This window comes from Monodelphis domestica, chromosome X (assembly GCF_027887165.1).
Source record: "Monodelphis domestica isolate mMonDom1 chromosome X, mMonDom1.pri, whole genome shotgun sequence".
Taxonomy (NCBI): domain Eukaryota; kingdom Metazoa; phylum Chordata; class Mammalia; order Didelphimorphia; family Didelphidae; genus Monodelphis; species Monodelphis domestica.
In genome coordinates this window covers 2,033,206-2,060,958 of record NC_077235.1, presented here as the reverse complement: position 1 = coordinate 2,060,958, position 27,753 = coordinate 2,033,206, and the positions used below count along the sequence as shown (strand labels likewise).

The 27,753-nt window shown below is 42.1% G+C and overlaps 1 protein-coding gene across 7 annotated transcripts in view; it reads right to left on the bottom strand.

Annotated features, from left to right (window-relative positions):
- The window catches only part of KIF4A (kinesin family member 4A), a 78,728-nt gene that overhangs the window by 42,386 nt on the left and 8,589 nt on the right, over positions 1–27,753 (bottom strand). For all 7 annotated transcript variants that reach the window (XM_007507607.3, XM_056809337.1, XM_007507608.3 and 4 more), the window contains 10 exons: positions 26,696–26,886; positions 22,494–22,586; positions 16,998–17,164; positions 16,544–16,638; positions 16,025–16,141; positions 15,244–15,419; positions 13,858–13,919; positions 6,704–6,836; positions 5,350–5,408; positions 5,149–5,263 (listed from right to left, as the gene is read on the bottom strand). In XM_007507607.3, the coding sequence (XP_007507669.1) occupies positions 5,149–5,263; positions 5,350–5,408; positions 6,704–6,836; positions 13,858–13,919; positions 15,244–15,419; positions 16,025–16,141; positions 16,544–16,638; positions 16,998–17,164; positions 22,494–22,586; positions 26,696–26,886 (1,208 nt within the window). The remainder of the gene's footprint in view (positions 1–5,148; positions 5,264–5,349; positions 5,409–6,703; positions 6,837–13,857; positions 13,920–15,243; positions 15,420–16,024; positions 16,142–16,543; positions 16,639–16,997; positions 17,165–22,493; positions 22,587–26,695; positions 26,887–27,753) is intronic.

Below are 27,753 nucleotides of genomic sequence, written 5' to 3'. Positions count from 1 at the left end.
ATCACAAAACGACATCCCCAGCACAGTGCTCTACACACAGAAGGCACTTAACAAACATTTGTTTTTGTACATCCCCAGCAGGATCTTAGCTTCATAATGCCTACACCTAAATCCCAATGTTAGAGAACTTCTTTCAATAACAATTCTCTCTCTTTCCTCAGTTAAAGGTCACGACTCACATAATATAAGACACTGGCAGCCAGGGTGGTAAAGCTAGGAAATATTAAACTATCCTTGCTGGAAGACACCTAAACACTCTCTTATTTTTGTAGGATGTACACACTATCTCCAGAACCTGTAAAATCCCTTCAGTGGTATATACTGGGGGGTAGGGCTCAGAAGAAATTACTGAGGTAAATTGACTTGTCCAGGGTCATACAGACAATAAAGGGATGCATTCATTTTTCATAAAGAACACTGTTCAGTTCATAGACATTTGCTTCGTGTACCTTAGGTTGGGACTCTCTGATCTAAGTGACTAAAAACCCATGGAGGGGCAGCTAGGTGGTTGAGTGGATAGAGTGCCAGGCCTGGAGTCAGGAGGACCTAGATTCAAATCTGGCCTCAGAATCATCCTAGGTGTGTGACCCTGGGCAAGTCACTTAACCTTATTTGCTAGTCCTAGTCTTTCTGTCTTAGAGTTGTTACAAAGACAGAAAAGGTTAAAAAAAACAAATAAACCTCAACTATGGAAATCCACAACTTGTTCAGTGTATTGAAATCTTTGGAATCTACCATCTGAGTATTTCCTGACTTTCACAGAAGTCTTTGCCAATCCCTTTTAATTCCAACGCCTTCCTTCTGTTAATTAATTCCGATTTTGCATGTCCCCGAGGCAGACAGAGCTCCTTGGAGCCAGCCAGGAGCCAGTTGTACCTTCCTGGGGAGAACATCTTGGTGATCACTTGGCTGAGTTGTCAGATTTTCCATAAAGGAAGCTTATCTTGCTTCACAAATATGTCCTCGACTTTCTTGCATCTTACCAAATGACACAGTGCTTAGGCCCTGGCTCTAAGGCAGAACGACACTCTTAACGGTTGCTGTGACAGATGAGAGTGACATAGCGTCTCCTGGCGGCTTCCCAAATCGAACTTGTACATCAGCTGTCTTGACAGCACAACTTCAGAGAATCCCAGGCTCTAGCTGCCTCTCCTCTTGAAATTCTTTTGCACATCTGCAACAACTGCAGTTCCCCCAGACAGGGAAATGGTGCTGGTCATCTCCAACAGAGGCAGAGCCTGGGCTACCCCTGGGCAGGGCTGGCTCCAGAAAAATGCTGTCCAGGTGTTAAAGACAGGGCATGTGAATACTTTGAGAACTGCACTTATAGAAGATCGGTTTCCTTTGTTATACTATGTATGTATTTAAACACATGATTTTGAGACGGACTCTGGGGGCTTCTTCATTGCCTGCTAAGTCTGATGGTTAATTAAGGAGCGCACATCATTTAATAACATTGGGTTTCTTGACACTCCTCTCTCCCTTCTCTTCAAGATAAGAATAACCACACATGAACTTTCTTTAGTAAATTTAAATTAACTTGATTCTGACTAGTGGGCTGCCGGTTCAGACAATTGGAGACATTTTGCTAACCAAAACAAACCCAACACTCCCAAGAAACAAATCATTGGCCTAAGATACTCTGAAAACTTCTGCCCAAGGTCTGGGAATGCTAGTTTAATTCTACCAAGTATCTAACCTCACGCATTATTGGTTTTCAAAAAACGGACAAATGTGGTTGATATAATTAGCCACAACTGTTTACAGACAGCCCCCCTCCCTGAGCTCACTCCCCCTTCCTTCCTCTAGGAGTTCAGTTCGGGGTTCACAATCACAATATGACTCTCCTTCAGACACCCTAAGCCAGTGATGGTGAACCTTTTAGAGATGGAGTACCAGCCAGAGACCACAAGCTGTGCCCTCTCCTTACCCCACAAAGGGAAGGGAGGAAGTGCTCCCATTGGGCTGTTGGGTAAGGGGGCAAGTGATGTGAAAAAATGTCATCAGGCATGATGGAGAGGGAGAAGGGAGCAGCTCCACCTGAGTCCCTCTGCCTTTCTAGTAAGGTACTCTGGGGGAGAGGGAGGGTGGCAGATTGCCCACAGAGAGCGCTCTGTGTGCCATTTTTGGCACCCATGCCATAAGTTTGCCATCACTGCCCTAAGCAGTCAGCTCCTCAGCCCGTTCCCTTCCCACCACCCACTCCTGCACCCCACCTTAAACTCCCTCAAAGATGGTCCCACCTCCACGTAAAAGAATTACGAAAGATCTGATCCAACCATAACTTACTGGCTTTTCACCTCTTCCTCTGACTTCCCTCACAAAACTCGACTCTTTTCAATCTCACCGAACCTTCAATTCTTTGACCTGTCAATTTTCTCCCAGGCCATCTCCCCACCTTGACCCCATGGTGAACTGATTCAAAGCTACACGTTCCTCATCTCTTGAATCCTTGGCCCCCTTATCATAGCCTTGCATCACTCTCACCTTTCACTGCCTTCACTCCTAGTCATGTGCTGCTGAACAAAGATGAAGAAAATCACTGCGTCCATTACAAATGTATGTTACACAAGCTCAAATGGACCCTCATTGCTGCCAAGCAATCTTTCTAAACCCGCCTTATCAACTCACTCTCCAACTCTCCACTTAAGCTTTGCCAAATGTTTTTCTTCCCTCCTTAAACTTCCCATGGGTCCCTTCTTTTCCTTGATCTGCCTCAGCTGAGAACCTTGCTTCATATTTTACAGAAAAAATTGGAAGCCATTTCCCAGGGGCTCCCCCTCTTCTCTCCTCTACCTCATCTCTTTTGAGGCAGGTACCTTCTGCCTCGTGCTGTCATTCCCGTTCTCATCCTCACTCATTCTCAGTTTCTCCCTGTCTCTCCTGGCTCCTTCCTTACTGCCTACAAACATGCCCAGATTTCCTCCATCTTGAAAAAGCCTCACCTGATCCCTCCATTCCAGGATGGTCCTATCTCTCCTTCCACATTTATTGCTAAACTCTGCAAAAAGGCCATCCATTTATCTGTCTGTGGTTTATCCGTGGCTGACTCCACCTCCTGTCCTCACGCTGTCTTCTTAACCCTTTACAGTCCGGCTTCCAACCTCATCATTTCACCCAAACTGCCCTCTCTGACGTCTGAGGGTCTTAGTTGCCAAATCCAATGGCCTTTTCTCAGTCCTCATTCATCTAGACCTCTCCACAGCCTCGGACACTATAGATCACTCTTTCCTCCTTGATGCTCTCTTTTTAGGACAGCCCTCCCTCCCTCCATCCTGGTTCTCCTTCTCCCTCTCTAACCTCTTCTTCTCTGTCTCCTGCACTGGATCCTCCTCCAGATCATGTCTTCTAACTGAACATGTCCCTGAGTGCACTGTCCCGGGCCCTCTTCTCTTTTCCATTTACATCATTTCACTTGATGATCACATCAGCTCCGAGGGATGTAATGACCATCTGAATGCTGCTGATTCTGAAATCTACCTATTCCAACACAACCTCTGTGCTGATCTCCGATCTGGCATCTAGAACTGCCTTTCAGACACCTTGAACTGGATGTCCGATAAACATCTTAAAGCATATGTCTAAAACACAACTCATCCTCTTTCCCTCTAAACTCTCCCCACCTCCTACCTTCCCTTACTGTAGAGGCCAATACCAACTTCCCCAGACCTCAGGCTCCCAACCCAGGATTCATCTTGGACTCCATGTGGACACTAACTAGGTCTCATCCCCCTATCCAAGCTGTTGCCAAGGCCTGCTGCTTTTGCTGCCTTAAGTCCTCTGATACTGCCACCACTCTGGTGTAGGCCCTCATCACCTCATACCCCTGGATTATCGCAATAGTGGCTATGGGAAGGGGGAGGGGTGGGATGGTTTGCCTGCCTTAATCTCTCCCCACTCCAATCCATTCTTTATTTAATCACCAAAGTGATTTTCCTAAAACATAGGTCTGACCGTGCCATTCTGCTACTCAATTCTGCTACTCCAGTGACTCCCAATTGTCTCCAGGATCAAATAGAAAACACTCTGCTTGCTATTTAAAGTCTCTCATCACCTAGCCCCCTCTGACCTTTCCAGTCTTCCTACACCTTCCTCCCTGATACATATTCTTTGATTAGTGACACTGGCCTCCTGGCTATTCCAGAAATAAGATACTCCATATCTCAGCTCTGAGCATTGTCTCTGGCCGGCCTCTAAGCCTAGAATGTTCTCTCTAGTCAATTCAGCCCATTCCTTCCTGGCTTCCTTTAAGTTCCAACTAAAATCCCATCTTTTACAGGAAGTCTTTCCCAACCCCTCTGAGTCCCAGGGCCTTCCTCCTTGTTAATTATTGCCTATTTATGCTGTATCTGGTGTGCTCTGTATATATTTATTTGTGAGTTGTCTCCCCTATTAGACTGCAAGAACTGTAAGCTCTTTAAGGGCAGGGACTGTCGTTTGCCTCTTTTTGTACCACCAGGTGCCTAGCACAGGGCCTGCCATGAAGTAGACCCTGAATCAATGTTTATTGACAGAATGATTGAATACAAGAAATGCCTAACTTTGGCTCTAAGAGTAGGTACAAGGCCTAGCTTTTGTTTAGTCTTTGTACCCCCAGCCCCTCGTACATTGGAAACTCAACAAATGTTTGTTGGAGAAGACCTTCATGCAGTTCCTTGCTCTGATCGGTTAGGCCTCAGCTTATTTCACTTTGGGAAAAGAACTCTCCCATCTGCATTTCCTGTTCCAGACTACTACAGGGAGTCACATCAGCAGTTCAGGCGTTTAGGGAGAACACGATGACAAAAGAATGTGCCATGGTAAGTGCAACCTGAGTTGGTTTCAGCAAGAGCCATGGTCTTAGAAATTCTCAAAATGGATACACAATGGGTATAAAAGTGGTATACTTGTTGATACCATATTTACTTTGCTTAGGGCACCTCAGTGGCACAATGGATACAACACCAGGCCTGAAGTCAGGAAGACCTGAATAGAAATCTGCCTCAAACACTAGCTGTGTGACCCTGGGCAAGTCACTTAACCTTGCTTGCCTCAGTTTCCTCATCTGCAAAGTGATTTTGAGGAAGAAATGGCAAGTATCTCTGCCAAGAAACCCCAAACAGGGCCACAAAGAGTCACCCTCAACTAAAACGACACAAAACAACTTACTTGGCTTACTGAGAGCTGAGTTATCACATGCTGCAGACTATGAATTATCTCCAAATTTTCTTTTAACTCTTGGTCCTCCAGAGACTCTATCAGCTTTTGCAGATCAAGCTTGCACCTACAGGTTCAAGTGCAGGGATTAGAGAGGAGAGGATAACAAGGTGGTACTGGTCCCTCACCTTGCACCTCTGAAAGGGAACTTACGCTGGGTGTTGCTTGAGTTCTTCAAGCTTCACACTCATCTTGTCATTCGCTTGTTCTGTCTGAAACATAACACAGAAGACCATCAGAGGCCTTGTCCAACTATGATCACCTATGGCTAGGAATGAAAAACAACAAGAGAGAGAGGCTGCTTCCTCTAAAGCAATTCTGGAGGACTTCAGAGGCTTTAATTATTTAGAGAAAAATCCACTGTGAAATCCAGCAAGGGAAACTGGCCCCCCACCCTCACCACTGTCATCAACGACTACTTTCAGCCATGCCTCAGAAGAGGAGCTGAGTATTATGTACGAAGGCAGTGTTTCCTGGCATGCCGCTCGGGAGATGATGAGACTACTGCATCACCTACCTAAGCATATATCAGGACTAAATGTTAATGCCCCTCTGGCAGGGTTAACACGGTGTCGAAAGGAAAAGGTGAAGAACAATAGAGACGAGGGGTCAGGAGTGAGGTAAAAGGTGAACCAGTTTGGTGAAGGAACTTTTTGTCTGTTATATTTCAATAATACCTGATCTAAGACGAGTGTCCAAAGTGTATCAAAGTTCTCTTCTGGATCTATGGTATACATTTCTGTTCCTCTTCAAAATAGTAGCTGCCATGAAGCTTAAGCAGACCCCCCAACAACAGGTTCACCAGGCCAGGCAGCAGCCTTAACAACTTTATGAAGGTGTAGAGCTGGTACAAGAAACAGTCACACTGATGCAAATACTGGCCTCGCTTCAAAGCATAAAATGCAGGATGGTGATGAAAAAATGTAGGTACGGGTCAGAACCCCGCTTGTCACACTCACCCTCGTGCCAGCAATAGGATTGTTTAGTCCTCTTTAAATGAAGGTTTGGAAGCAGCCAACCCTTCCTGTTGGAGAGTCCATTGTAATATGGGTGGACTCGTGTGATAAATATTCAGCTAATTCAGTTAGTGGGAATATGTTGGGTTCTGGCCAAAGCTTCCCTGCCAAAAGCTGAATTTCTATATCCAGTCTCAAATCTAGACTGGCAGCAAAGGACTGGCGACCGACCCAAGTCAGGGCACTAGATGATGGCAGCAAGAGAGCGACCAAGTTTCTTCCCTTCCAAAGTGTTCTATAATGTACCTTCCATTTTGAAATGGGATAAAGGAAAAAAGGGATAAAGTTCACTTTATAGCCAAATTGCCTAGAACGAGAAGCTACTTTGTAGAGGAGTAAATCTAGCCTTTGTACAGGTTTCCCAACACTAATCCATTCCACTTGATGTGAGCTTTGCAAATAAGCAATTAGAAGTAAGGAAAGGAAAGAAAGCTGGTCCACATCCAGCCTGGTAGCACAAGCTCCACTCTCCCCAGTTCTTGCCGTCTCACCAAAATGATCCTCTCCAACATCTGGGCTGTCTGACCAGCTGCCTCGCTCAGTCCTCGGCTCAGCTTTTCATTCTCCTCAATCAAGGAGTGGTTCTTTTCCATTAGGGACTGTAGATTTTCTGATGGTTCCACACTAGGGCAGAAATTAAGGCATGAGAAAAATACTACACCAGAGGGGAGGTAGGCAGAAAAACTTTGCAGGCTATTACTTAGTGAGGAAAACTGTCCCAAGACATTCATCCTTCACATGGGTCTATATGTATAATCACATCCAATTTAGTCTGATCCCACTCAGGTGGGACTTTGGAATGAGAAGAAGAAATATTTCCCTGATACCCCTCAACAGAGAAGTCTGAATGGTAATCCCTTATATAGCAATAGGGAGGAGTGAAGCTGAGTTTTAACTGAATTGCCCTAACATCAGATCACACGCAGGAAGAGTATCGATATCACTGAGCACAATACTTTGGGGAAAGCACGAGGCCAAAATTCAATCCATTCAGACTTGTTGGAATCTAATACCGAGGCTTCTTACAGCTGGATTTGAAGAAAAGAAACTGGGAGAAGTGAGTTATTGTGATGGTCAGGTCTCAAACTATCATAAAACATGCCCTCTTTCATTGCCTCCTGTCTACTGGTTTTATCCACTTTAAGCATCTTCTTCCTATTGCCTCAGGGGAAAGAGGCAGTACAATTCTTTATTTCTACCAGTAGTAGAGGGGTAAGGGGCAGTAGGTTATAGGTATAGCCGTAGAGTACATGTCACTTCTTGGCTGCTCTGGACAAATGAGGTAGGATCTGTCAAAGGATATGAACAGGAAGTCTCAAAGGAAGAGAGGCAGGTTATCAACAACCCTATAAAAAATGTTCTAAACCACTAAGAATAAGAGAAATGAAAATGGCAAAGATCACAACAGAGGAAAATGACAATTGCTGGTGGGTCTAAGGAAGGATGGTGTAGCCATTCTGGAACAGAATGTGGGACTAGACCTTAAGTCACCAAACTGTGCATACCTTTTGACCCCATCAAGACACTTCCCGTGCATATATGCCCCAAAGATCAAAGACAGAGGGAAAAGACTCATTTGCACAAAAGTATTGATAGCAGCACCTTTTGTTGCAGCAAGGAACTGGCTACAAGGTAGGTATACATCAGCTAAGGAATGGAACAAATATTATGGTATATGAATTAGTGGAACATTGTGCTTTCATAAAAAATGAAAGGGAGAAACCTAGGAAGACTGATTTGACCTGCTGCAGATTGAAGTGAGTAAGACCCGGAAAATAATTCATACAATGACTTAATATTGTTTCAATTTGCTTTCAATGAGCAAGCACGATCTCACTGTGCATCTTGAGTCTATCACCTCACTAAATGACTGCTATATTATAGATATAAACAACTTGCAAAAACTCAGTAAGTCTGATGGACGCAATGACAAATTACGACTGTGGGAGACTGATGATGCACAATGCTTCCCATCTCTTTGCAGAGAGGTGATGGACGAGATATACCAAATGAAACAGGTGTGAATCTGTTTTTGATTCTACTTACTTGTTATAAGAAACAGTGGAGAGTTGTGGGGGCACGGTGATAATGTCAAATAAAACAAAAGGAAACCCTCCCCAAGTGTTGGTGAAACATTTAAAAATGCAAAGAGGCGAGGACTCAGACAAGTAGGACAGTATGCATACTGGCTGCTCAAATTTAATCCATATTTTTTACAATCCACAAATGATATGTGATAAGATTCCCCCCCTTCTATTCTTTGTATATAAAATTTTCACGTTTGTTGGTGTCTATCAAGCCTGTAATTAAAAAAAAAACAAAAAATGAAGGAGACCAACAATATGTATTTCAGTTAGTATGAAATGCTCCCAATGGATTGAAGAAAGGTCAAGAAAGAACTGCAATTTGATCCAAAGGCTTCAGGGAAATGGAATAATCTTTAAGACAAATAAGGGTTACTACACAGAGGATGGTAACCAGCTGCTTCCCTTAATCTCCAAAGAGGACAGAACTGGGTTTCAGGGATAAACCAGATGAGGTCTTACCCAGTTCAAAGAGCCCATGAACTCAGAAGGTCTCAGAGTCCTCAGCTTACTCATAAGCAAAAACTACAAGGTGGCTCTCATCAAAATTAATACAAGGGTCTCAAATTACACTGTAGAGCATTTGCTGGTTAGACATTTATGAAGGAATGCTATTGAAGGCAATTCATTATTTTAGATCAAGGATTCTTTACCTCGGCTGTGTGAATTGGTTTTTTAAATACTTCCCTAACTGTACTTTGATAGAATTAGCTTCCTTTGTAACTCCATGACTTATGCATTTAAGAACATTATTCTGAAAAGGTATCCATCAACAGGTATCTATCTTCACTAGAGTGCCAAAGGTGCCCATGACACAAATAAGGAGAAGAATCCCGATTCTTAAGGAAGCTGAGGTTTGATCCCTTTGTTACTCCTTTCTCACCTTTACAACAAAGTGATCTGTCACATTTATTATTTGATGGCCAGTTCTAACACAGTATCATTATTTTATCTTTCAAAACTGACTGAAAAAGGAGGAATTATGAAATCCAAGTCAGTGGGGGGAAATTTTCCCAACTAAAATGTGTTCATTTCGGGGCATTTTAGAACCATTGAACATGAAAGCTGTATACGACCTTGAAGAGGACTAATCCAACTCTCTCATTTTTTATGGATAAGCAAACTGAGGCCCATACGATGATTTGCCCAACATAACACAGCTAGTTAGTGGCAAAGCCGAGATCCAAACCTAGGTCTTCTGCCCAAGTCCAGTGTTCTTTTCCCAGATCACACTGCCTCCTTAGCTTGAAACGAATTTCATCAACACTTAAATGCTATAAGAGATAGCTACTCTAGGAATATAGATAACAGAGGTCATAAAAGTCCTCAAAGCAAGAAGGGAAAAAGTTGGTCACAAAAGACACAGGGGTCTGACTACTGGGAAGGCTGGGAGAATGGGGGAAATGCGCAGACTAGCCAGCTACAATTAACAAGGAGATGCAGGGTGGTCATTTGGTGAAAAAGTGGCAATGTGAAACTAATATACTTTCAATTGCCTCTACTGAGAATTAAAGTTGATTGAGCAGCCGCATAATCAACTAAGTAGAAACCCACAGGATTTAGTACAAAAGTTTTATGGGCCCTCTCTAAGAGCAAAAGAAGAAATAAAAACAAGAGAGGAGGCCCTCTTCTCTCCTTCAAGCAAATCAATCAACAACAAAAAGAAGAAGAACTATTAGAAACTCTCAAAAGGAAACTAAGGAATTGGGTATGACTAGAATCTCTGGTCAAACTGATGATATCTATGCAAAAGAGCAACAGTGCATCTGGCTCAATGGAAAAAGAAAAAAGTAGATTATTTCACTTGCAGACAGACTAGTAGAAAAGATAACATGGACAACAAACCCAGAAAATCCTACAATTGGATGCAAGACAGACAAAAGTAATACTGAATTCATAAGGCAGAACAAGCAGCTAAAAAAATCACTAAGAAGGATCATTAGACTTTCTAAAAACAGTGAACAAAACCCAACAAACATCTATAAAGCTCCCATCATGTACCATACAACAGGCCCTGTGCTGAGCAATGCAAAAACAGCTGCTGCACACGAGGAAATGACATTCTAATGAGGGTAGAAAAGAGTCTGTCGACTCTATTTCAGGGAATCCCGGTTGGAAAAGTGGGAAGATTGTAAATGAACAGAATTGCCAGGCTGCCCCAAAGAGTGAACCCTAAACTCAACCGAATCAGACATATTGTTGAAAGTTCAGGGTAATGGGGAGGAGAGGATTTTATAAGGGGGCAAAAAAGAACCACCTCTTATATAAAAACCCATCCCAATCGGAATTGCACAAGATTCTTCTCCAAAAACAAGAAATGAGAAAAGCAGATGGGATAGGATATCCTGAAAGCTCAGAGAAGGAATTCAAGAACCAATCCATTTCCCAGAAAAACCAAATGGTCTTTCCTAAAATAAAAGATTGCCACTTAAGAACAATTGATGACAACCAGAGAGACCTTGAAGGCAGCTTTTGGTATATAAAAACAAGAAGAAAAGAAGTACTAAAAAAAAAATCCAGTGGGTTCCTCGTATGTGGGATCAACCAGTTGCTACACCTCAATGTAGGAAGAAAACAAGGCAATATCACAATGAAGAGATACCATTAAATATCAAACATAGACACCAAATAAATAACACAGAAACTACATACATGTAAGATCAATAATGATGGGAAGGGGGGCAACTAGGTGATTCAGTGGATAAAGTCAGGCCTGAAGACGGGAGATCCTGGGTTCAATTAGGGCCTCAGACATTTCCTAGCTGTGTGATCTTGGGCAAGTTACTTCACAACAATTGCCCTTATCGCTCTTAGAATTGACAGTACTGATTCTAAGACAGAAGGTAAGAATTTAAAAAAATAATTGGGGGTGGGGTGGGCCCCATAGGATTTTAATGCCTGATTTACAGAAAACAAAGCAGAAGAAAAGAGCCACACTGAAATATTCCTATTTGCAGATGCCTTATTTAGAAAATCTGAAAGATTCTGTGTTAAAGAGGCAACAACATAAACAACTAGGAAGGTGAGGGGACAGTAAAAGGGAGGCACTAAGAGAGTAGAAATTAAGAGAAAAGAGGGCAAGGGGGATAAGAAAGGGGAGGGATTCCTAGAAGGGAGTACATATCAAGAAACAGGAGGGCAAGCAAGGGGAGAGGAGAAGGGAGCTGGAATTGGAATAAGAATAAGAAGCTTAAATTAGAGAGGAAGTGGACAGAAGAAATGAGGAGGAGAGGAAGAGGACAAACAGTGAGGAAAAATACAAAGGAAGGAAATGTAAAACTAGTAATTATTTATAGAATATGAATGGGATGAATTCACCCATAAGACACAAACAGCAGAATGGAGCAAAACCCCAAACTGGACAACATGTTGTTTATAAGAAACACACTTAAAAATGACAGACACGTAGAGTAAAAACGAAGGGCTGGAGCCAAATATTCTGTCTCAGCTGATAGCAAAAAAGCAGGGGTAGCAATCATGATCTCTGACAAAGTTAAACCAAAAAAAGAGATAATCAAAAGAGATAAACAGGAAGTGTGGATGGGAACTGGAGCCTGTGCCATCTTTGTGGTTCTTGGCTTCTCTTTTTTTTTAAGGAAAGGGTTCAGTAAGGAGGGGATAGTTAAGGCAAAAAAAAAAGCAATAAAAAGTAAAACAATAACATTTTGAAGCTACTTAAAAATAATGGAATACTATTAAAGTAATTCTCTTGGGGGCAGCTAGATGACTCAGTTACAGAATGCCAGGCCTGGGGTCAGGAGGACCTGGGTTTAAATGTGACCTCAACCACTTTCTAGCTGTGTGACCCTGGGCAAGTCACTTAACCTTATTTGTCTAGCCCTTGTCCTTTTGTCTTAGAGTTGTCACTAAAACAGAAAGTAAGGGTTAAAACAAAAAAGTAATACTATTTATGGTGACAAAATGTTACAAAGTACTTGGGCATTAACCTATCAAGTCACATAAGCCCTTATATAGAGACAACTATAAAACATTATCTCAACCAGAAGGGGGAAAAAAAAGAAAGAATAATTGAACATCGCGACTAGGTTGAACCAAAGTTATATAAACTTAATGCAGCACTGATCCAAATACTAATGGGTAGCTTGGTCTATTCCTATCAAGGGGTAACAAACTATAGGAAAGAGCGTACAAACGGGAAGGTAGTGGTAGATTCCAAAATGGAAGGAAAAGTTATCTGCAGAACTCAAGCTTTGAACAGGGGGCATCTAAATAGCAGTTAAACATACAAAGCACCAGAAACGTTATCTCATTTGAATCTCCCAAGCTTGAGAGGTAGCTACTACAGGCTTTATCCCCATTACAGATAAGGAAATTGAGGCTCAAAGAAATCACTGGCCTATGGTCACAGCTGGACAAACATCAGAGGCTAGATCTGAGTCAAATCCCAGCAGTCCAAAAACTATGCCCATTGGATTGTGCTTTTGCCTTTCTTTGTACAGAGCTAGCACTTAACTAATGTTTGTGGACTCAACACAGCTTCTCAAGCACAGCTATTACCATGATCTGGTAATAAGGGAAGAAGGGAGAGGAAATGGATGGATGGAATAGATTAGATAGCTTGTTAAGTTTCATAAATTCAAGATCACAAAAATACTTAAGAATTCAATATTCCGTGAAAACGTTTGGAAAACTAGAAAAGCACGAGAACAGAAAGGGGGCTCATATTCCCATCTGGTCATACCATACTCTGCTTGGCTTTGATCTGATCCATTTGAGAGTTCCCTCCAGTGATGCAAATGGAAGCCCACCTATCCCCTGGACCTCTCGGCCACATCACCTCTGAAATCTATCACAGAGACGCCCAGCAGATCTCCATCACGAGAGTACTAGTGAAGTACTTTCGTTGACCATCTGTCATCCATAATCCCCCAACCAGACTACCATCTCTTCCCATCATTACAAATACTAAAAAGGTGTTATCTGACTGCATTTGAGCCCTCACTGCAGCAAAACGGCCCTTTTGCTCCTTCCCAATTGCCCCCCCTAACTCATACCTCACAAAAGCTATTTTGGCTAAGAACTGATTTTACAGGTAATTGAAAAAAAAAAAGCATTAAAAATAAAAGCTGTTCTGAACCAACATCATACTAAATACAATTAAAGCTCGCCATTCACCAGAAAGCTACGGGATGAGTTTTTACAGTCAAATGCAGTTGGTTTTGCCAAACTTAAAAACAAAAAACAAAAAACTGTCATGCGAGAAGGGACTCGCTGGAGTGCCCAGGCAGGGAGGAGGATAGAGGGTATATCTGGAAAGGAGTGAATTCTAACAGCCAGGAAAAGGGCATCAAAACTGACAAGAAACTGCAAGTACAGGGATTTGCCCAAAGCCAAGGCCTTGTTTATGCCATTTTTTCCCATGCAACTTTGGAAATATCTGAATACAGGCGGGTCATCCAGCCCAAATTAAAGGGAGAGAATTCAAAAGGCAACTTGCATCATTGTACTTAGGCTGGGTGATGCCAACAGCCCCAGTGAGACTGGGGACAATTAGGAATGGCGAAGAAGCCACTATTAGAATCCATAGCTCTGGCTCTTACTTGATAGACACTGGCAGGGTCCCTCCATGAGCTTGTAGCAATAAGACTTGTAGCTGCTGTACCTGAGAGAGTTAAAGAAAACAATAACCCGATCAATTAAAAGCTATTTATCCCTTGGAAGTTAGATTAATTGCTATGACTTTGATTCCACCTAAAACCAATTAGACTTCAGGCAGTCTTGGGTGCTAAGGGAAGGAAGCAGCAGTGGAAATGATTGAGATGATCAATAGAGTACTAGCATTAAGTCCCACCAGCCACTGCTTTTAGGCTGAACTGCCACCATTTAGCAAAGCAAAACACCCAACGTGCTCAGCATTGTGCTCGGCTGTCTATATGTGCGTGTACAGGAGACAACATTAAGAGAGTTGGCTGCCAAATGCCAAGCAGGGTGTTAAATGGGCACCCTTCACAGATGCTGAAGGTGGGCAGGGTCTTAAAGAATACCTAGATTTAGGGAAGCTAAGAAGAGAGGGAAAAGCATTCTAGGTAGGGAGAAAAGATAGGAATAAACAAAATCTGTGGGCAGGACAGAGAAACAACTGGCCTGACAGAGGTACAGTTTTTGTGTTGGAGGCATAAACAGTGAGAAATAAGGCTAGCTTAGGACTGCATTATGGAGGGTCTCAGCAACATGCAAGAAGTTATAAAAAAGAGGGCCCGCTGAAGGTTTCTGACTAAGAGAGTGAAGCGAAGACTCAATCTTTTAGGGTGACTGATCTGACAGCAGGATGGAGAATGAATCAGAATAAGGGAGCCAGCGAGAAAGAGTTGAGACAGTCTCTGCCTGTAGGAGAGGAACAGGATAGGATATGGGACTGGAGAATGAATGAAGGGAGGCCTAGAACAAAGGTGATTCAATTGACAGAAAGAAAGAGGCCGGGAAGAAGAACTAACGAGTTTGCTTTTATACCCTTCTTCCTCTAAAACACGACAGTTAGACTATGTCACCTCCGAGGTGTCTTTCAGATCGAACATTTTAAAATCTATGATTCCTCAAAGACGACTGGCTTTTTTCTTGGTTCTACCAAAGGCAAACAGAGATCTCTGGTATCCAGCTCCAGAAACTTTCTTCTACATCTCTGAGATACCTATGGTAGAAAATCTTGATCTCCCTGGAGACTAGCTCCACGGCTCTGAGATTTGGGCTGAAATAATTTTTTAAGGCCTGGCAAAAAGAAGAATCTGGTAGGAGTCCATTAATGCTTTCAAACTGGCCAGACCATCTTATAGAAAGACCCACTGCTAGGAATATCTTCCCCCACAAATCAAGATGAACAAGTTCTACTAAAGTGTTATTTCTTTAAATTCATGATAATGAAAAGTGAATCAATAACTCAAAGGCATGATGCTGGTGACTTTCTCCCCATTGAATCAAGTTTCAGGTACCTGCTGCTTCAGCTGGTTAAGCTCAGCTGTCTGGGGATCAATGTTGACAATGGGCTTATTCTTGATTTTTCTTGCTCTGTCAGCATAGCGCAGCGTATTGACTGTTTCTTCTAGGTTGGAGTCTGCAGGACTCACACAGGCAATCATAAGAGTGTGGCTATTACCTCCTAGTGAATCTGGAAGAGAACAGTACTACTGAGTCAACACCTTGGGAGAAGGATGCAGAGAAAGCTGTCCATCTTCCTTGATGGACTCACATTCCAAGGCTCTAAGAGGCCTTCCAGGCCTTATGGTGAGGAAGCATAGCTCCTACCAACTGTGAAACAGCTCAGTTACTCGACCTGTCCTCTAATGTCACTGGAGAAAGGGCTTCCTGCTATTCTTCGGATCAGTCGCTAAGGCCTAGTCGAATCATATGACTGTCACTTCTGCCATTCAACATGCTTAGGATGCCCCCTCTTGGTGAATTTTAACCCAGCAAGGAATCTTCCCTGAACATCAACGCCCATAATTTGACAAATATTGCTGAGCAACACTTTTAGCTACAAGTGGGTTAAGCACTGTTGGGTGTGCTTCAGACTCTTTGGCATTTGAAATCTCACAAAAAGCCAGCTTCCTATTGTCCCCCAAAGCTGCCTGCCATCTTTACTACCTTTTACCTGGTGACAGACCCATACTGAACACAAATCAACGCTGGAATTTTATCATTGCCCAGTTTCCACCATTCCCAAATCATTATCCTGAGACACTGTCACCTTCTTTAGAGGCTAGTTGGGCTTACCTTGAAGCAGACGGGTTAACTTGGAATCTCTATAGGGAATAAAGCCACCCTTTTTGTCATCTCCGAGTGCACTAATTACATTTCCCAGGCACAGGAGTCCTCTGTTAATATTAATGCCTAATAGTAAGGAAACCAAGAAATCAAAATTTGGTAGATTTATCTGGCATTCGAATTCTTTTTCCTAAAACGGGAAAAAGAACAGTGTCTTGAGAAACATTCAAAACTTGACATTCAAGTCCCACTTACTTCTCCAGGAAGATCAGATGGAAAGCAGGCGCCAAACATTTAGTCCAATGATTGGAGTACAAAGGGTTTGCGGAGGTGCTTAGGTTATTATTAGCACATTGCATAGTAAAATGTGAGTATTCTACTCACTTTCTTTGCTGTCAACAAGTATCTCCTGTCAATTTACTCCTGCTTCCTACAACTGCCACTCCCTATTTTTTAACTTAGGAGCACTAGGAATGGATGTAAGGGCCTCTGACATCCTTCTACAATAACAGGCTTAGATGTCCTTACCTTCTTTTAGACGATCTCCTTCAGCCTTAGTCTTCTTCTGCCTTTCTGAACCAGCCAGGTCCACGAGATGCAGCTTACAGCGTAAGCTACTATTCCTGTAATCAAGATATGTAGACCTGGCATTGAAGCTGACTGGAAAGAACTGAATATATCAAAGCTAACTCATGCCATCTTACCAACACATCTGGTATTAGACCAATTCAACCTTGCCTTCTGTCTTAGAATCAATAGTAAGTGTTAGTCCCAAAGCAGAAGAACAGTAAGGGCTAGGCAATGGGGGTAAAGTGACTTGCTCAGGGTCACACAGCTAGGAAGTGTCTGGGGCCAAACTGGAACCCAGAACCTCCCATTTCCAGACCTAGCTCTCCGTCCACTGAGCCACCTAGCTGCCCCTACTTGAGCACATTCAACTCCAGCAGTTAATACACAAGAAGCATAAATATTAGAAACTTACTTGTCACTTTTCTTTTTCTGCTCTACAGAGATGGTGAAGATGGCATGAGATCGAGAAGACTGGGAGTTCATAGCTGTGGAGGCCACAGTCCTACAGTTGTTGCCCTGCTCCAAGCAGGACACAGTATCCATGGCAAGTGAAACAGTTTTTTCAGTGAGTCCTATGATCTAATTCAAAAGGAAGAAAAAAATTTCCCTTTGATAACTCAAGTACCTAATGAAAATTAAGATGGGGGGGGGGGGGCAGGAGTACTGTCTTTATACCTCAGTATAAGTTTACAATCTAGTTGTGTAAGTCTTATTAATAACTATGAAACCTAGAATGCTTTAATAATTTCTTGCCAAGGACTGTAGAGTCAGTATCAAGTTGGCGAGAGCCTTAGACTTGTGTACTCTAAGAGACACAAAAGTTGGCAGCAGGATGCACTCAGGTCTCTAATCTCCACCAGAGGCCCCCCAAAGCAAAAGGGCTAGCTATTTAGGGCTACACAAATATCTCTAGTTTTAGGGTAGTCTTGACCGAGAGTTCCCCTAGACCCAATACCGCAAGACAAAGAATGGAGTACAATTGTCTCTCTTTTCCACCTTCTCCCTACTTCCTACTTGGAAGAGTGAAAACCCTTCCCTGTCTTCTCCAGTTTTACTAGGAGATAATTAGTAGTTGTACCATCATGAGCAAATCTTTTTTTCTGGACCCAAGTTCTCTATCTTTAAGATGAAGGGATTGAACTAGGTTATATCTAAAGTTCCTTCCAACTCTATAATAAAGACTGATTTTATCATAATTTCCAATGCTTTATCTTTAGCCCCGATCTTCAGATATATCTCTCCAATGGCTGGTTGAATGTTTTGACCTGAACAGTCCGTTTAAGTGTTTTTCAGGTCTGACCTTCATCATTCAGATTGGAAGCTCCTTGAGGGCAGGGACTGCCCTTTGCCTCTACAATTCCCCAGCACATAGTAGGTACTTAATGTGACCCAAACCTAATCCCGTCAAACCTTGCCTAAATACCTGGGAGTCCTAACACCCTGAAGGCCCTTAGGAGAAAATACACTGAGAGATCATGCCATATGAGGATTCCGTCGGAAAAAAGCTGGAGTGGAGGTGTTTAGCCTACAGAAGATGGGGGGTGGAAAGAGTCAGGGATTTGAGAGTTGGGATAATTGTCTCCGAAGTGTAATCATGTGGGATAAGACTTATTGTGCTTTGGCTCCAGAGGGCAGAATGAGAATCGACAAGTAGGAAATGCAAAAAAGGCCAATTTCGGTTTGACAGAGATCTTCTTAGTAGTAACAGCTAGCCACAAGTAGAATGGGTGGCACCAGGAGACAGTGGGTTCTAGAGGTCTTCAGGGAAAGGCTGCATACATAGATCACAAAAGGGATTCTTGTTCAACAGGTACAGAGTGGACTGTATGACTCTGGTTTCCTATCTAATTCAGTGCCCTCAAACTTCTCTAAGCACATTTCTATCCAATAAAAATTATTTGCTGTGGGTGGGAGGTAGAGGCAAGCAGGTTAAACATTTGAAGTCCCCAACCCAAACTGCAGGGGGCATCTCCACACATTTCCTTCCCAAGCCTAGTTCTTCAAGTCCTACCTAATACTCTATGCTCCTTTCCTAACCTCTCAAGAAAAGAAGTGATCTTTCCTCCCATTTGTGTTGTTCATCTAATCTTTACAGGATTAGAGGACTGAGAGCTAGGAGATATGAGGAATCATCTAGTCCAACAGCTAGCTTTTATAATAGCTAGTGTAAAGCCCAACAAGGGAAAGTGACTTTCTCAAGGTCACCCAGAAGTAGAGGGAACTGGGATTCAAACACATGGTCTGTTTCCAAACCCAGTGTTCTTTTCAATACCCCATACTATTTGTCGTAGACTACTTTTTAAAATTGTACTTTCTTAGAATCAATACTGAGTAATATTAGTTCCAAGGCAGAAGAGCAGTAAGGGCTAGGCAATAGGGGTTAAGTGACTTGCCCAGGGTCACACAGCTAGGAAGTGTCTGAAGTCAGATTGGAACCCAGGACCTCTCATGTCTGGGCCTGGCTCTCTATCCACTGGGCAACCTAGCTGCCCTTGTATATGACTTTTTCAATACTTAGATTAGGCCATGGCCCCAAGCCAAGCAGTTCTTGAAGGCAGGGCCTACTTGGTCCTTCTCCTATCTCTCCCACCCCCATCCCTGCCCCAGGGCATTTTGGCACAGTACCTTGTACTTTCATACTTCAATGGATCAGTGATCTCATCCGATGTGGGTACTCCCTTCACCAGTGTAGATCACAACCCATCCATGCCTTCTCACTCTGTGTGATTCTTGGCCATGTCCTCCCATAATTCTTCTATCAGCATGCCAGAAGTCTTCCTCGGGGTCTTTGAACATTTTGTTAAAAGTTAACGTAACACTTAGGGTGATATATTATCTTCTGCTCTCAATGCATGATTGGCCCAACTCTTCTTCTGAGCATAGACATCTTTGATTATATCTTTTGTGCCATTATGTGCAAGTCACCGTTGGGAATACGATCCAGTCTATATGTACCCATGAGGTGTCTCTCCATTGTCCCGTGGGTCATCTTTAATCTGGATTCTTCAGGGATCATGGGACCCTATGCTCTGTAGCCATGTAGCATAGTTAGGAAAATACTGATGGTGAAAAGATGGTCTTACATGATTTCCCAAATGTCATCCAGCCTGTTCTCTTCCTCCTATTCAATTCTAGGCCCTACCACTCACTGTTAATTTGCATTGCCTGTTCAAAGTGTCTATACTATGGACTAAGTCAATGGACTGCTCATCCAAATGCTTATCTGGGCACTAGGGATGGACTACTAGGCCAGTCTCCTAAGGTAGTCCTATCTTATTTGAAGGCTTGATACAATCAGAACAATTTTATCCCTGAAAAAGAAGTCATAGTCTGGGGAATCGCTCTTGCATTTGGACCCCACTCCTGTGGAGGATGTTCAGTGTAAAACACCTTGGATGAGCATTTCTTTCCCGGTTGCACACCTTATTTGAGAATGATGACCAGCTGCATTATCAAGAGCTTGTGTGGCCTCCACACCCACACATCAGACATGTGATGCACTGTGGGAAGTTGTGAAGGCAAGGTTTAGCTCTACCAAGTCAATGGTTTTGTTTTTGTTTTGCAAATCAACAGACCACACATAAAAGGACACTATATTCTCTACTGTTCTCAGTCAGGAAATGTAAGCTGTTAGAAAGTCTGCCTGTTCCCTTCTCCTAGTTTTAATCCAGATATTCTTAAGACTTTTTAGAGATAAGAAGTAGTATGTAATTGAGAAGCTGACAGCTTAGTCAGCTCAGTAGCCCTTTTCTGGTAATACATATAGTGGGTTCTCCATTCTTTTTATGCCTCCTCTAGTGAAGCTTTTGTCTTGCTTTATATTTATATGTCCAGGAAGGTGCTGAAGCTCTATCCAGCAGCTTCGTTTCCTTAAAAGTTCTTGCCAGCTCCTTGCATATAGCCCAACTGATGTTTTCATGTTGAAATCTGGTGGTTCCACTGTCAGCAATGATACTTGACTGCTTCAACAAATCTGCTCTACGCTGTTGTCCTTCCATTTTCACTTACCAGTTCTCACAAGACGATGAGGCTTAGCTGGGTCTCGTGCCAAACTTTCTGCAAACTCATTTCCCCCACCACTTCTTTTTGATGTTTTGTGGAACACTGTTTGTGATCATCTGTTATTTTTCTCCAAGAGGCTTTAGAACGAGCTGCTACTCGAAACAGATGTTGTCCTCAACTAGGATGAACCTGATGCCAAGCTGAAAGAAATGTTTTGCTGGCTAGAGTTATGGGTCCTTCTGCCTTCCTCCTTATAAAAACTGCTTCTGTGGGCTAAAATTCTCTATGACATCAGGGTCACCAGAGCAGATTTGACTTTTAGTCCATTTCATGCTGCTCAGGGTCAGCTCATTTAAGGAGATCAGAGCTGTTATAATCGCCTGCAATCTTTCTTTATCTTTAACCTTTCTTCTAACACGGTACTGCTTTAGCCCTTTGTTTCAATTAACCAAAGGGCTAACTACAGACAGTTGATTTGGAAATGACTTGCAGGTATGGAACCAGCCCTTTATTAGGTGTTAGGACACTGACAGTCTTTTGGGGGGCCATGTTTGCCCTACACCTACTATCCTGACCTATGTGTGAACTGAGTTTGGAGAATCTTGTCAAGTCCTTCATAGACTCTCTCTGCTTCATCCTTTGCAACAGATCTTGCCACATCAGCTGCAATTACCTTTATGTTGGTCTTCTGGCTTGTGCTTGCTATGAACAGTGCAAATAGAGATTACACAGGTATTCCACAAAATGCTATTTTTGCTTTTTACCTTTGGGCACACAAGAGAAACCAACTCCAACAATTCCTTTATTCACTCCAAGCAGAGCTCAAGTTGTCTTGCCACCTAGATGCCATTTCTTTAGGTCTTCTGGTTTCATTCATAGCAAAAAAAATCAATGTTGATACAATCCACTTCCTCCAGGAGCATTTCAATACATTGGTTGTTGGACAAAGAGTACCAACAGTTAAATTAATGGTTTATATAGAGTCTAAAATGAGGGTTCTTAGCACCCTCTGCCCCACTTCATGCCACCATCACCGCAGAAGGAGAAGGGGGTCTCACATAACTGTTTTTATCTGTTTTATGGGTTGCCATGGCCAAATAATTCATCACCTGGTGGCCAACCTGCTGGTGATGAACCCTTCCATACCAAAGTAGGCTGGTCTGAGTCTAGGAGGTATAGCCTGCAACAGGGACCATCCTCCAAGTTTTTCAGTCTGGTAGAAAATGTCCGAGTTTATGTCCCACTGACACAGCCTCCATGCCACGATGAGGCAAGGGGGTAGCACTTGTACACTTCTTACATTCTCTGCCCAGAATGGCCTCATCTACAAACTCTACTCTTCTTTGGAAGGTTGAATTCAACTTATGCCTCTTCCATAAAGCTTTTCCTGACTGTGCTAACGCTCACTGATCTCTTTGAGGATTTATTGCCTATATAACACTAACTAAAAGGAGATGATCCAAAGTATTTCATAGATGTCTGACCTCTCTGGGTCAGACTTTTAACTACTTGAGGGCAAGAAATATGACTTATACTTCTGGATTCCCTAAGCAAGTGACACTCCCTAAGCTTTTGTATTCTAAGCAAGTCCTCACCAAATACTTTGCTATCCACATGGATGTAAAGAGGAATGGGAATCCTTAAGAGAACTCAATGTGGCTTTCTCTGTTCTGTGCCTCTACCCCCAAAAGTTTCCATCCAGAAATATATTTAGCATACCCTGGTTTCAAGGAAATGGGGGCTACAAAAATGTGGAGGTGTGATGCTCACAGTCACTTATATATAAGTTCTTTGCGGGTGGGGACAGTTTAATTTTGATCTCTGTATACCCAGCAGCACTTGTAATGTACCTTACACACAATAGGCATGTACAAGGGTTACTATCACAAAGAGAAAGCGATTTTACCTTTATGCCTTCCTTAGGATCTTCCCGTATATTTATCTGTGAGGATTTCTCCCGAGATGGGGACAGCAAGTCTAGAATCTCCTCATTGTAGATCTGTTAAAAATAAGAAGTGAGAATGACCTGAATATAAAGAAGGAAACTATAAACAAATTAGGTGAACACAGAATAGTATACATGTCAGATCTTTGGGAAAGGAAAGATTTTAAGACCAAGCAAGAGTTCGAAAAAAAAAATCACAAAATGTAAAATCAATAATTTTGATTACATCAAATTAAAAAGGTTTTATACAAACAAATCCAATGCAACCAAAATTAGAAGGGAAGCAACCAATTGGGAAACAATCTTCATAACAAAAACCTCTGACAAAGGTCTAATTACCCAAATTTATAAAGAATTAAATCAATTGTACAAAAAAATCAATCCATTCCCCAGTTGATAAATGGGCAAAGGACATGAATAGGCAATTTTCAGTTAAAGAAATCACAACTATTAATAAGCACATGAAAAAAATGTTCTAAATCTCTTATAATCAAAGAAATGCTAATCAAAACAAATCTGAGGTTATCACCTCACACCTAGCAGATTGGCTAACATGACAGCAAAGGAAAGTAATGAATGCTGGAGGGGATGTGGCAAAGTTGGGATATTAATGCATTGCTGGTGGAGTTGTGTAGTGATCCAACCATTCTGGAGGGCAATTTGGAACTATGCCCAAAGAGCGCTAAAAGACTGTCTGCCCTTTGATCCAGCCATAGCACTGCTGGGTTTGTACCCCAAAGAGATAATAAGGAAAAATACTTGTACAAGAATATTCATAGCTGCACTCTTTGTGGTGGCCAAAAATTAGAAACTGAGGGGATGCCCTTCAATTGGGGAATGGCTGAACACATTGTGGTATATGTTGGTGATGGAATACTATTGCGCTCAAAGGAATGAGGAACTGGAAGGATTCCATGGAGACTTGAACAACCTCCAGGAAGTGATGCAGAGTGAGAGGAGCAGAACGAGGAGAACATTGTACACAGAGACGGATGCACTGTGGTACAATCAAATGTAATGGACTTCTCCATTAGTGGCAATGCAGTGATCCTGAACAACTTGGAGAAATCTATGAGAAAAACCACTATTCACATTTAGAGGAAAAACTGTGGAAGTAGAAACACAGAAGAAAAACAACTGCTTGAATATATGGGTGGAGGGGATATGGCTGGGGATGGAGACTCTAAATGATGGCACTGGTGTAAACACCAACAACATGGAAATAGGTTTTGATCAAGGACACATGTAATACCCAATGAAATTGCACATTGGCTATGGGAAGGGTGGGTGGAGGGGAGGGAGGGAAATAATGTGATTATTGTAACCAAGGAATAATGTTCTAAATTGACTAAATAAATTACTTCAAAACAAAACAAGAAATGCAAAACAAAAACAAAAAACCCTTCCCTTCCATCTTAGAATCAATATTGTGTATTGGTTCTAAGATAGAAGAGCAGTAAGGGCTAGGCAATGGGGGTGAAGTGACTTGCCCAGGGTCACACAGCTAGGAAGTGTATGATGCCAGATTTGAACCCAGGACCCTCCCGTCTCTAGGCCTGGTTCCACCTCGTTGCCCCCAAAGGATAATTTATAAACTAAGATTTTTCTTTATAGTGAAAGAGCAAGCAGACAGATACCAAAGAATAGAGTTGAAAGGTGTGCCAAAATCCAGCTCTTTGGTGCCAGGAGCTACCACCTTCATTGCTGCTTTTATCCTCTGTTAGAGATTAAAATAGGAATCCATTCCTTATGTTTAAATAAAATTTATTAGGATTACCTGGATAGGTAGAAGATGAGAGAGAGAGAGAGAGAGAGAGAGAGAGAGAGAGAGAGAGAGAGAGAGAGAGAGAGAAAGAAAAAGGAGTCCTAATCTAACTTTTCATGTGGCTGCTCCAGCAGACCCCAGCATGGGAATTCCTTGATAGAAAGCCAGAGACAGAGAGAGTGTGAGCTTCCTGCTTAACCCTTTTTATAACCTTCTGGCTCCTTTTGTCCTGTCCTAGCCTCCGGGTTGAGTTTAGGCTTATGCCAGGTACATAGGTAGGAGGAAGGGTAAATTTCCTTTCTTTGCACATCCCCAGATACTTAAGAGATCAAAGGTGACAAACAACACTCACATACAATAGAAGTTCAAATAGTTTATGTCCAGGTAATAGCTCAGGACCTCCTGTCTCTTTGCCTGGCACTCAATCCACTGAACCACCTAGCTGCCCCAACATTAGATCTTTTAAAGGCAACTAGGAGATGCTATGGATAAAATACTGGGTCTGAAATCAGGAAGATTCACACTCATGTTCCAGAGTTTAAATATGATCTCACTACACTTCACCCTCTTGCCTCATCTGAATGGGGTCACAAAAGAATTAAACACAACTGAAAAATGACTGAACAACAAATTGACAAGACTTGTTATAAAGGTCCAATTTGACCTAGTGTTTGATACACCCAAAGATTCCAGCTTTTGGAATAGGAACTCACTATTTAACAGAAACTGTTGGTAAAATTGGAAAACAGCATGGCAGAAACTAGGCATAGACCAATATTGCATACCCTATACCAAGATACAGTCAAAATGGATTGATGATTTAGATATAAAGAGTGATACCATAACTAAATTAGGAGAACACAGAATAGTTTGCCTGGCAGATCTTTGGAGAAGGGAAGAATTTGAGACCAAATGAGATAAGGGCATTAAAAGATATAAACTCAATACTTTTGATTATATTAAATTAAAAAGCTTTTGTACAAAAAAAAAAAGAAGAATGTAACTAAAATTAGGGGGTGGGGGGACAAGCTGGGGAAAAGTGTTTATAACAAATTTTTCCGATAAAGGTCTAATTTCTCAAATGCATAGAGAACAAAGCAAAATTTATAAGAATACAAGCCATTCCCCAATTGACGAACAAAGGATACGAACAAGCAGTTTTCAGATGAAGAAATCAAAGCCATCAAAAAGCACATGAAAAAATGTTCTAAATCACTCATGATTAGAGAAATGCAAATTAAAACAATGTTGAGGTACTACCTCACACCTAGCAGACTGGCCAATACGGTAGTAAAGGAAAGTGGTAAATGTTGGAGGGGACGTGGCAAAATTGGGAAACTAACGTATTGTCAGTAGACTTGTGAACTGATCGAACCATTCTGGTGGGCAATTCGGGACTAGGCCCAAAGGGCTATAAAACTGTCATACCCTTTGATCCATACCTATTTGTACAAAAATATTTCTAGCAGTTCTTTTTGTAGAGGCAAAGAATTGGAAAGTATGGGGATGTCCGTCCATTGGGGAATGGCTGAACAAATTATGGTATATATTAGTGATGGAATACTATTGTATTAGAAGAAATGATAAGCAAGATGAGTTCAGAAAAAACTGGAAAGACCTGTGGGAACTGATGCAGAGTGAAACAAGGAGAACCAGGAGAACACTGTACACAATAATGGCAATATTGTATGATGATCATCTGTGAAAATTTGACTACTTTCATGCAATGATCTGGGACAATTCTGAAAGACTTAGGATGGGAAATGCTCTGTTGGTGTCATCTTTCACTCACATCAGTGTATCTTTGGTTTTATTTTAAGCTTTGGGTTATGTATGACTTTGCTCTTCCAACAATGACCAATATGGAAGTGTTTTGCATAATAAAAACAACAAACCTAAAAGAAAAATAAAGGTCTAATTTGAAAACATAACTCCTACTTTTTGAAGATGAGATTCTGCTTACATGTACTTTCCTCACATATGGAAATGGCTAGTTAATTTTTAGAGTGTATTACTAGTTCCAGAAATACACACTTTAAAGCTGTCCAGTTAGTTATGGGCTTTTTATTCGACTGGCATTTATACACTGGCTCATAGATTTAAAGGCCATCTCATTTAATGCCTTCAATGAGCAGATGAGGGAACTGGGACCCAGGGCGGCCAAGTGACTTGCCCAAGTTCACAGAGATAATAGGATCTGATCTCAAGTTCTCTAATACCAGAGCCAGGGAGTAGTCTTTCCATTGTTCCACACTGCTTCCATGCAGCCATTATCACTCCTTACCCAATTCACTTTTCGAAGGCATATACATTATCATTTGAACCATCCTTGAAGTTAAAGATGTCCTGCTTGAGGAAAGCATAGCATAATCTTTGATTTGCCAGATCTATCACTTACCTCCAGATAAGACACTTTCAGGAGAAATTCAAAGTCCACCTTCTTGTCCATTTCGGTGAAAAGGAGCTGAATGACGCGAGGGATGACCCCAACTGTTGGCTCATTCTCCTGAGCTGCAGTATAGGCACTTCCCATTGAAAACGTTTTTCCAGAGCCAGTTTGTCCATAGGCCAGAACAGTTGCATTATACCCTAGGCAGAAAAGAGTCGCCATGGTGCTCAAAACCTTTTCATTCTAAAAGTATACTGGCCTATTTGCACTAGAATCCAATAATTCCACCATCACTCTGCCAGCCAAAAACTAAGCAAAGGTAGTCTAGTCTCAAAAACATCGAAACCTTCTCTACCCCTAATTGGGGAAACCCTGGGTTCAAGTAATAAGAGTGTCATTAAGTTTCAGAAACCACGCAAAAGAGGAAAGAAGCCCAGTATGAATCTGTTATTAATAATCCCCTTAGCCAAAAAGGCATATCCAGGTAGATCGTGCTCTCAGTTAAACAGAATCCCCATATAGACTCAACTCTTGTTCAGGTCACTGCTTTTCAAAATCATGAGACCCAAATCTGTTTTTCCAAGTTGCTAGAAGATAAGCAGTGGAATTGGCAAAGCTAAAAAGAATGGTATTCTCTAACCCCAAAATTGAAACCACTGACTGACTTCCACCACAGTCAGAAATCTCCCAGACTCCACCAGTGTGAACAAGCTTCTCCTCTCACTTGTTTCCTTCCACAGGAAGCCTCTCAGGTCTCCTAGCTGTGCTACTGATCCTAGTGGCAGCTTTCATTCACAATCTGAACAGAACAACTCCTGTTACCAATCCCATGGCAAGCAGGGGAAGGTGAGCTGGATTTGGAGTCAGAGGGCCTGTCCTGTGTTCAATCTGCAGCCCTGCCACTTGCTGGCTACAACCTTAATACAGTGACATTACTCCTCCATGACTGGTTTTTGAACTGCAACCCAAATGGGGTACTTGTTGGGATGAAAAATGCTTTGTAAGCCTTAAGGGTCCATACAAAACCGAAGCTATTAGGGACTTGAACACCCAGATTGAAAAGATAA